This window comes from Callionymus lyra, chromosome 9 (genome assembly GCF_982586985.1).
Source record: "Callionymus lyra chromosome 9, fCalLyr1.hap1.1, whole genome shotgun sequence".
Taxonomy (NCBI): Eukaryota; Metazoa; Chordata; class Actinopteri; order Syngnathiformes; family Callionymidae; genus Callionymus; species Callionymus lyra.
In genome coordinates this window covers 29,421,325-29,431,707 of record NC_141826.1, presented here as the reverse complement: position 1 = coordinate 29,431,707, position 10,383 = coordinate 29,421,325, and the positions used below count along the sequence as shown (strand labels likewise).

At 38.6% G+C, this 10,383-nt stretch overlaps 1 protein-coding gene across 6 annotated transcripts in view; it reads right to left on the bottom strand.

Annotated features, from left to right (window-relative positions):
• Positions 1-13: 13 nt before the first annotated feature.
• Positions 14-10,383, bottom strand: part of ocrl (OCRL inositol polyphosphate-5-phosphatase) — an 11,189-nt gene continuing 819 nt past the window's right edge. For 2 of the 6 annotated variants that reach the window (XM_087798776.1, XM_087798779.1), the window contains 22 exons: positions 9,178-9,269; positions 8,864-8,902; positions 8,500-8,613; positions 7,365-7,544; positions 6,829-7,066; positions 6,489-6,662; positions 6,325-6,426; positions 6,141-6,255; positions 5,781-5,897; positions 5,539-5,720; positions 5,079-5,190; positions 4,847-4,956; positions 4,532-4,667; positions 4,350-4,460; positions 4,115-4,280; positions 3,552-3,787; positions 3,026-3,049; positions 1,910-2,026; positions 1,565-1,649; positions 1,101-1,228; positions 927-1,038; positions 14-867 (listed from right to left, as the gene is read on the bottom strand). In XM_087798776.1, coding sequence (XP_087654902.1) covers positions 743-867; positions 927-1,038; positions 1,101-1,228; positions 1,565-1,649; positions 1,910-2,026; positions 3,026-3,049; positions 3,552-3,787; positions 4,115-4,280; positions 4,350-4,460; positions 4,532-4,667; positions 4,847-4,956; positions 5,079-5,190; positions 5,539-5,720; positions 5,781-5,897; positions 6,141-6,255; positions 6,325-6,426; positions 6,489-6,662; positions 6,829-7,066; positions 7,365-7,544; positions 8,500-8,613; positions 8,864-8,902; positions 9,178-9,269 — 2,815 coding nt within the window. In that variant the 3' untranslated portion in view covers positions 14-742. The remainder of the gene's footprint in view (positions 868-926; positions 1,039-1,100; positions 1,229-1,564; positions 1,650-1,909; positions 2,027-3,025; positions 3,050-3,551; positions 3,788-4,114; positions 4,281-4,349; positions 4,461-4,531; positions 4,668-4,846; positions 4,957-5,078; positions 5,191-5,538; positions 5,721-5,780; positions 5,898-6,140; positions 6,256-6,324; positions 6,427-6,488; positions 6,663-6,828; positions 7,067-7,364; positions 7,545-8,499; positions 8,614-8,863; positions 8,903-9,177; positions 9,270-10,383) is intronic. The other 4 variants (XM_087798777.1, XM_087798780.1, XM_087798778.1 and 1 more) reach the window with 2 other exon arrangements.

The window sequence follows — 10,383 nt, the reverse complement described above, 5'->3', positions numbered from 1 at the left end:
ATGACGAGTGAAAAACATTTACAGCGACAGTTGTAAACACAGTTTATTTCTGTGGAATAAATTACAAAGTACCGAAACAATATCTGATGAAAAGACCAGTAAAACAACAAGAGGTTCACATGGAGACGATCGAGGACAAGTTTAGTTGGTGAAGCTCAGAAATCTTTTATCTCCCAAAAACTCTGACGTGGATGTAAATAAGGCAAAACAAGTCACTGCAGCAGTGAAGTAAGATTGTCAGCAGAGCCTCGATGAAGAGGATCATCAACTGTGAGTCACATCAGCTCAACAATCATCAGGTTTAGTGTCGGAACAATGATTGAGTCGTAGATCACATCAATGATTGACAGATGTTAGTGTTACTGAAGACGACAACAAATAATTATTATTACAAACTTGATTTCAGTGTGTGAGTGAAGATATGTAGCAAACCCTTAAATAACAGTTAAATATAAAGCTGGATAGTGTTCTTAGCAAGAGGCTACAGAAGCATGAAAGTGATTCAGATCATCTCGATGATTCTTGCGCTCAAAACATTAAAAGCACATCTTCATATTCCTGGTGTCTTCAGTCTTTGGAGAAGCATCACATGGTATTCAGACATTTTGGCAACAACAAAGTTCACTGAACGACATCTTCACTTCCACAAAGTGCTGCAGCATCAGTTCAATCTTCTTGAAGTTTCCAGAAGCGGACAGAAACGACGACTCCTGGTGAGACGGTTGCAGTTCAAACTCTGACGCTACTCGTCGTCTGCAGCCATGAGGAAGCCCAGGATGAAGTCCATGGCTTTCTGACGCTCGTGCGCCGACTGTCTGCTGAGCATGTTGGGAGGAGGTCGGATCAGGAGACTGGCGAAGAGCGTGGCTGCAAAACAAACATCTCATCAACAAACAATATCAATGAACACACATGAACTCTCGTACCGATGAGATGAGCCGACAGGTTGTTGTTGTGCGAATGTTTCAGCAGCTCTTTCAGAAACGCCATCAGGTACCTAAACATGTTGCGGTGAGCTCGAGGCAGCTGGGAGATCAACTGTCAATCAAAACAAATGATCAGCAATATATCTGTTAAATGTAATATTGATGAAAACTCACCTGTTTGCAGAGACGACTGTCGTGCGAACAGTCCAGACTCCGCTGGTAGAGTTCATAACACACCACCGGCTCCGGCAGAGCTTCCAGGAAAATGAGCAGAGCCTCGGCCACGGAGTGATTACAGCCGGCTTTATACAAGTCAAGGACGGTACATTTATGTCCTTTTAAAAAACACATATTATACACTTTTATAATAAACTTTACTTTCAAGATCATTTGGATCATTTGACGTGTTTGTCTGGGATCATCTAAGACCAACAGTGAGGGTCGACAGATGAACGGTGAACGTAAGAAGCGTTTACCGAAATCTTGACGCCGCTACTGGTTATTCAGAACAATGAAAACCTCTGGCTTATAATCAGGTGCACTTGATAGTCCGGAAATTATTCTAAATCCAATATGGCGTCCTTTGAAAACCAGCAGAATTCATTGTGATGTTTGACACTGAAGTATTGAAAGGATACGGATGACGTCAGGGATGCTGGTGTCCAAACAGTCGATGATGCTCTGCAGCTCCTCCTGGAGTCCTGGAGTCTGGAACAAATCCTCCTGCAACACAAAATAATCAGGCTTGAAAACTTGAAAACAGACAGTTCGACAGACCTTCAATATCAAAATAATTAAATTAAAAAGCTACATTTTCTTTTGCTGATCACTTGATTTCTTTCAATAAATGACCAAACACTGTTAAACGTTTATTAGACAAATATTATTTTCCAGTAACTCAATATAGATAAAGAAGACATTAAAAACATTATAAATGTCATTTTTCGAGTGATTAAGACGTTAATCCTGAGCTTCTGACTCACCTGATCACAAGACTTGGTGAAGAGATGATTGACAAGAATCCAAACCTCCTTTGGAATCTTCAGAGGAACGTCCTCCGTGTTCGCACCTTCCGTCAGGAAGTTTACTTTGGACTTTTCCTGGAATTAAACAAGTGAGTTTGAACAAAAGAATAATAGCATGAACACTCATTCATTTACATACTGACATTATGATAAATTGTTTATATTTTTTACATTCATTACCAACACAAAGCATTGGTTCGTGTTCCACGTTTAATTTAATTCAATTTTGATATCAAATGCATTTTTTTCTGTAAACTCATCCACACATCAACTCTAGAAATCAAACACATTAAAAATGAAACTAGAAGAAAAGGTTTAGCAGAGCTAAAGCACTTGACCCACCATGGACTTAATAATGGTAATAATAATAACAACTATAATAACAACAATAATACTAATCATCTATATTTCCGTTATTATTATTTTCAGTCTGAAAGCTGCAATCTTTATTTCAACAGCAGCTTTCAGACTCACAGCAGAATTCAAAACAGTGTTATTGTACATTAAGAACAGCATTATAGTGAAGATAAAACAGATTACATGAAATACTCAGACGAGCACAGAAGAAAAACATGCAAGAAAATGAGTGAAACAAAGTTAAAACATTCACAGATAAAAGACGACATCACATCTAAGTCAGTGTGCAGTTGGAGTTTTTAACTGGCAGCAGTTTGACACATCAGAACATCAGACAAATACACCTGGAAGATACTGCTTCTTGTGCTCAGACACCTTCAGAAAGTAGCCTGAGATCCCAGACGAGTGCTTAAGCCAGAGATACTGTACATAATTAGTCTAGTCAAGAGCCTCCGAGGCGCCTCCTGCTGGATAATGTACATGTCGGCAAGACATGCTTCAACCACACCAGGAGCATCATCTCACCTCAGAGAAAACACTTCAACTTGACTTGTTATTAGGAAGTTTAACCCAAATGTTCTGCTGCCATCAACTACTTGTTTCGATTCTTCTGCTGCTGCTAAAACACTTTTGAAAACTTGTTCATCATCTTTGTGTTGGATGTTTATGCTAAATAGTTAGTTAGTAGACATCTTTTAACTGATGTTAATGTTTTACCTTCTCAGAGAAGCTGTCCTCTCCCTGTGCAAGAAGTCAGCCCACAACCAGAGTGAAGGGTTGGAAAGAAATGATCAATCAGAGGTAAAGAGATGAAGTCAGATCCAAACCGCAGAATTAGAGAAACACATTGATTCATTAAGCAGGTGTCACATGGAAAGAGATACAATCAAGAAGATGAAGGTTGGTTCAAAAACTACACTATGATAGAGATAAACAGCTGAGGCAGATCTCAACAATAAAACCAAGTTTAGTTTGATAAATTCCTTCTGAGATATACGTAGGCACTTCCTCAAAAGTCTTTAAAAAATGTTCCTCTTAAGACATTTCATCAGGTCATGTGACCCAGTTTTCCCTGAGGAAGTGAACAGATCCTTGCAGTACCTCAGTCAGGTCCAACATGAACGACTGATTTAAGGTGTTTCAGGAAAGTGTGAAAAATACTAGTTTATCTTATTATTATCTCAATCTGAAAAGCAGGTTTATCCTAAGAACACATTCATGTATGGAATCATTTTGCTCTCACCAGGTCGATGAGTTTAGTGATGGGAATCTCTCTGATGGGTTTCTTCATGCGGCAGAGAGTCTCCAGTGACGTGCCGAAGCAGCTGGGCAGATATTTGCCAGAGATGGTGATGAAGTAGTCTTTTCCACGGTCCAGATGGAGCACAAGAATGTCCTCTATGGAGTCCTGGCCAGAGTTCAGCAGTGTCACCGAGTCTTTACTAACGTAAACCTCCAGGTATATCTCCAGGTTTTCATCTGCGTGTGGAAAATATCTCAGTCATTACATGCCATAAAAGTGGCAATCAATCTTTTCTGTTTTGATTTTTAGGTGTTTGCTTATGTCAAAAGCTGAAATTAAAAAAAAGAGTGAGACCAACAGCTCTGAGGGAAATAGAAAGTATCACTTGACGACTTATTTATTTGGAACTAAGAGATCCCTTAGCCAAGCCAAGCCATATGAGGACAAATAATAAAACATTCCAAATGTTGAGGAAAAAATGGCTTTCTGAAAAAAAAAAACAGCTGGTGTATCATAAGTACATATATTTTCAAACAACCCAATACTTGAACTGAAAGTCTCACTGGGCTCTAAGAATCCATCGCTGGGCTCCGCACGTAGCCAAGTCTTGCAATACTGCATGTCGTTGAGTTTTGGGATGAAGGCGAAATGACAAGGAACCTGGCCGTCATTCTTGATGATGAAACGCTCCCTCTGAAGCTGCCGGAATTTGACATTCTCAAAAGCAAACTGTAGGAAATAAAATGACGATTAGAAGGATGAAATAAAACTTCTCATCATTTTAAGTATAGTTCACACCTCTCTTTTGCTAAGAGCAACAGAGGGAAGGAAGTCGTTTTCCATCCTGTCCATTGCTCGCACTATTTCCTCAAAGACCTTCTTGTGGCGTAGCTCATTGACCACTTTTACCTGTCAATCACATACTTTAATAATGGGGAGAACCATTTTGATTGAGATGGAGGAAATGTATTCCTGCTTACCCCAACACTAAAAATGGAACTGACAGGTTTGTGGTCACTGGTTTGCATCTCCATGTGACTGCGGTACTTCAGCTGCTTGACATCATTGCCTCTCCAGAGGATTCTGTCGCACCAGGCAGGAACTCTGCACTTGCCGCTGGAGGAAAACAATCACATTTATCAACATTGATTGGAGAGTCGTATTCAAGGTTCAACATTAGAATGACAATTAAATGCAAGAGAAAAAGGGGCTAAACAGGAGAAATTCTAATGTTCCCAAGAAGGAAAAGAGAGTCAGACTCTGAGTGACTGAAGTGAGTTAGTCCAGAATCATACCTTGAGTCCCAGCGATCCGTTTTGGGGTCATACTTGTATGTGGGGATGAAGCTAATGTCTCCTTCATTAAAGTCTGCAAAGGCTCTTTTGGTCTTCCTCTGAATGTTAAGCTAAAGAAACAAGTGCCGAGTCAGTAACAATGTAAAAACTAAGAAGAAAATATCATTAACATGTTTGGATTTGCAGAGCAAGAAAATGTGATTTTCCATCAAAATAATACTTAATGTTTCACCTGATCATATTCCTGAAGTTTCTTCAGCTCATTTCGTGAAATTAGCTCTTTGACCTCAGCAGCATCGTACATGAACAGACGATAGTTCAAATCTCCAAGCCAGATGACCACACTGAGAGAAGACAGAATTCATCCGACTACTTTAGAACTTTGACCAATTGAATGCAAGAAAGAAATGCAAGTACAACTTGGTCTCATCATTAAATAAAGGCCACATGATTGACACCGGCATGACTATCTACTAGTGGAACTTCACACATTTTAACAAGCCAATCTTTCGTTAATTTTTCTGTAAAGAAGTTAAAATGGATACATTTTTTTATGTTTTGATAATCTGCAGATTGCATCTACAGACAGGAATTAAATTAGGTTTATTTTTCACCATTAATATTAAAAGTCACATGCGACTTATTTTCTAGCCCATGTTAGATATATTACAGGTTAGCCGTTCGGTACTCACTCGTGCTTGACGATGCCGAGCGGTGGATGGTCCAGTAAGTGGAAGGTCATCCGGGCACAAATGTCCTTGTAGTCCTGGTTGCGACGCTCAAAGTCCTCGACATGTGCAGCGAGGTGGGAGTTGACGATGCAGAAACTTGTGTTGTGAAAAACGAACCTGACAGCCACTCCTCCCTTGTTCCCCTAAAGGTTGAACAACATTAAAAAATAAATCATCTTGTGGTTCTTTGTTTTAACACAAACCATCTTCCCCATGATTCCAGTGCCAACATGCTCTGCAGCCACTTCTCTTATATGTGGCTTGTGAATCTTTTTGACGAAGACGACCAGCATCATCCCAACTAGTCGTATGATGCGCAGCTGTTGAAAGATGTAAAGATTTAAAGACGCCTGAGAATTGTAAACATTGACACAACATTAAATCAACTCAATTTTTTAGTGTTATATCATAACAAAGTCATCTCAAGAAACAGTTTAATTCAGACTATATTGGAAAAAAGACAAACCGATCCTAGAGAATCAATTAGATTACAGTATAATCTCTCTTTCCGGTGTTTTTTTACAACTACGATGACATTTAAAAAAGTTTCTTTGCAGACTCACCCTCTTGTACTTTGCTTTTGGGTGCAAACTTCTCTCGACAGAATCCGCCCACAGCTGCTCCTTGGATGAATCCATGTAGAAGAAGGCTTCAGTACTCAGGTCTAATTCTTGAAAACTAGAGTAAGAAAAAGAGAAATCGTTGATCAGAATGAGCGGCACATCAGTTTTCAAATGTTAATCTAACCCCAGAGCGTAAATATCCGGAGGCTCCTGATCACAACGGAGCCACGACTCCAGGCTGCTGTCTGGAGATTGTCCATTGACATTCCATGTTCCAGTGAAGAACCTATAGACGGCAATAGTTGAGTCTAGTGTTGACATATAGAAGATGAAAGAAAGCTTTAATACCTAAATGGCTGCATGTCCACATATTCATTCTCCTTCTTCCCCAGGCGGTGTTTGATCAAGTGCTCTCGTATTTCTGTCTGACTGGAGAACATGGCGTGTCTCATGGTGTTGCTGGTGGGACTCTCACACCACGACTGCTTCCTGTCCACTCGGTCAAAGCTAGCTCGAAAACTACTAAAACAAACAACGATGACAATGTAGAAATATTTAAAGTCAAGTCAGCCACTTGGTAACCTAGTTTATTGCATTATTTAGATTTGTTTGCACTTTTCATTATTATGAAAATGTATTTTGTTTTTTTAAGTGAAGGCCAAACATTGTTTAATTGACCTCAACTTACTCTGGTCTTGAGCTGCTGTTGACCTGGTTTTCTTTGGACTGTAAGGAAACAACCCTCTCTTTGGGGACCGGAGCAGGAGGCAGTGGACTGCTCGGGGTGTAAGAAGTTTTCCGTGGAGGTAGAGGCGGAACAGGAGGAGGTTCTCTGGAGGCAACGATCCGGTTTTGGTGGTTCTTCTTTTCCTCCACTTTCAGAACGTGATTGAAGTTGTCCTCAAAACCAGCATTTAATGCCAGAGCTTGAAAGAAACATCAGAATAAGAAGCTTTTATTGCCAGTGTTGTAAACACAACATAAGTGGTGTCAGGACAGAATAAATAAATGAAATAAGATAAAACACAAAATAAACAATAGAAAAACTGAGCGTTACAATAATGTGGGTGTGTGAACTGAACAGTAACGGCATAGACCAGATCAAGATTACACACACGCCCTCTATTGTTGGTACATGAGAATAGATTCAAATTAGAGTCCGGGCGCTGTGTTTTTACAACATGTTAAAAAACATCAAAAACATCCCAACAGTGATATATTCACCTGAGTTAGCCTGAAGTGCTGCAGAGCTGTTGTGGCCAGCAGGAGGAAACATGCTCGTGGGAGTCGGGAGCCCTGGATTGACAGTCTTGTTTCCTCTCTGAGGCGGGACAGGAACTGAACCTCTCTGAGACATTTGTGCGAGAGATTCCGCCACTTTGGTACTTTGAAGTGTGGATTGAACTACAATAATAAAAATATGAATTAAAAACAAATTCAAAAAATAATTGTTATTATTAATCTGAACAGCATAGCAACTGTAGACCAAAATATACAGTTAAAAACTAACTGAATATTTCATGTTTTTACAAAAAATAATAACCATTTTAATTCATTGATTTTTTTTTAATGATAATTGAACTTGAAACTAAGATATTTGGACTATAATGTAAGCAAAGAACGAGAAAAAGAAAGAAGTTATCAGTTTTATACAACATATCAGGGAAATACCATCCAAATAATTAAAAAATAAATTATCATTATAATACAAATAGTTTATGTTATAATATACTGAAAGAAAAACTGATTCCCACATAATATGTAGTACTTCTGTGTTTGTGTTGTCTTGACCTTTTAAGTATATATTTTTGAGTTTTGTTTTGATCTTTTAAGTGTTTTGTGACCCTGGTCTGGAAAAGCTCTACAAAAATAAATGACTTACTTACTTAATATACACTACTGTTCAAAAGTTTGGGGTCACTCAGACTTTTCCCTTTTACTTGAAGGAAAAGCACATTTTATATCAATGAAGATAACATTAACTTAACCAGAAATACACTCTTTACATTGTTAATGTGGTAAATGACTATTCTAGCTGCAAGTGTCTAGAATATCTACATCGGTGTATAGAGGCCCAGCAACCATCACTCAGTGATGGTTGCTGGTACATTGTGTTAGAAGGCTGGAGAATGATTAGACAACCCTTGTCATCTTAGCTCGGCTCAAAAAAAAAAAAAAGATTGAGTATGTGTGGAGCATCACAGTTCAATTGTTCTCTCAGAATGGTCAGAAAAAGCGAAGATTTATGAATGATGCCAATTTTAATACTAGTTTCTTGATGAACAAGAGAAGACTGAGAAACACGCCTAAATAAAAGTTGGATGACCGAGTGAATAATTCAGTTGCAGGCGACTCTTACTTTGCTGCTGAGCACTCTTCACCTGTGCCAAGAACAGCTGAGTGCGGTCATCGTCCTGAAGTTCTAGCAATAGTTCTGGGGCATTTTCTCCTTTAATTTGTATCCTGATGCTAGCTGCAGATGTAGAGAGAAATGTTGGGCATATTTAGACACACGAGTTATAGAGGCCTCAAGAAAACAAAGCATCCTGACGTAGCACTGAACATATTCAGCATTCTTCAGTAATCCCTAGAAACCCATGACCACAGCCTGCTACTAAATAAAGATGTAAACATGGAGCTCGAGTCAAATTTGTGGGTCAACAATGATGTGTTGCCAAAGTGAAATGCAAACATTTCTTTAAAAAATAGATGGATTTACTTACAACCTACAGAGAAGTCGATCAAAAGAGCTTCTTCAGCCTCTGAAATGAAAAGAAATGATCATTTGACCAGTGAACAGCAAGTGAAAGAGCCAACAATCTGAGTTAATGTTACAGGGGTTTTTTAACTACTCAGGATAACAAGGTTGTAATAAAAAGACACTCAAGCAACGGTTACTTTACAGGCATCCTGATATTCATCACCAGATTAGAATTCTTCTTGTACTCTGTATAGCTGGGAACAGCAATAAAACTGTTTAACATTAAGATGTCAAGTCTAGCAAGGATTTTAAACATTCTCGAATCAAGACACATACCTTTTATGATTTCAAAATGTCTATTGATGGGTATAGAAAGCTGTGGGACTGGACTGGACACGACGGCGTCTGGGTTGGCCAGAACACCCAATCTGCACAAAAAGAGCAGTTTACTTAAAATCACATTAAACTTTTGTTAAATAAAAGATTGTAAAATTGACATTTTGATGAAATATGAGACAGCATGCAATTAGCCTGGATTTGCATAAAAGCTCATGCACACATGCATCAAGCACATGACAAGGTATTAAAGGTTAAAGGTCATCACACGAAATCAAACCTGGCATCTAAATGACACGTTATAAATTCAACATGGAGTCAGGATAATAAATCAGGTTAAATAAGAAAGGAGCTCGTCCACACTGGTTATGTCACAGTCCAGAATCAAAGTGAGTCACACTGGACACTCCTCCCTTCACCATGAGTCAGGTCACAGTTGATGGAGGGAAATGATTCAAAGCTACAGGAAACATCAAATATATCTTTATGGAATCAGCAGTTCCACAGTCGACGTCGAAGTAACGTATTAAACACTAAAATCCTCTCATTCAAGTCGGAAAAATTAGCTGTTGTTGTCAACAAAAGTACAAAATGAAAATAACAATAAAGCCCAACATCTGACACTAAACAAATGATAACAATCTGATAACAGTTACCAGAGTTGGTAAAACTATGTGTTTTGCTGCTCAGTGGATGGAAATATCTAAATGAACGGAGAGAAATTATGTTTGTTGGGTAACGTGCTGAAGACTTTAAAGATGAGCAACAGATTGTGAGTTGGGAGACAATTGTTCCCTGAAAACATGGTTTTGAAGCCTGTTTGAGTTCAATTTAAATGTTGATCGTGGCTTTATTTATGGTTATATTTCCCATAATGACAGTAATATTTTCCAGTCGTGTGTTTATTCAAATCAATTAAAGAACAGAATATGTTCCAGTCCTTAATCACAAGTTACAGCACGTTTGGAATGTACTATATACTATATTAATCCTAAGAAAAATGAGAGTTTTGCAGTTGTACTAGTCTCTCTACACGATACGTTTCACACCTAATAATGACTTTGACAAGTTACCATTTATCACAATTTAGTGTTTATCTCTGCACATCATTTCTTTCACGCACTTATAATTGGACACTTTCAGACAATTGTGGCTCTTTGTTGGAAGCGTTTTTCTCACAAATCTCTGCTGAACATTGTAACCTTA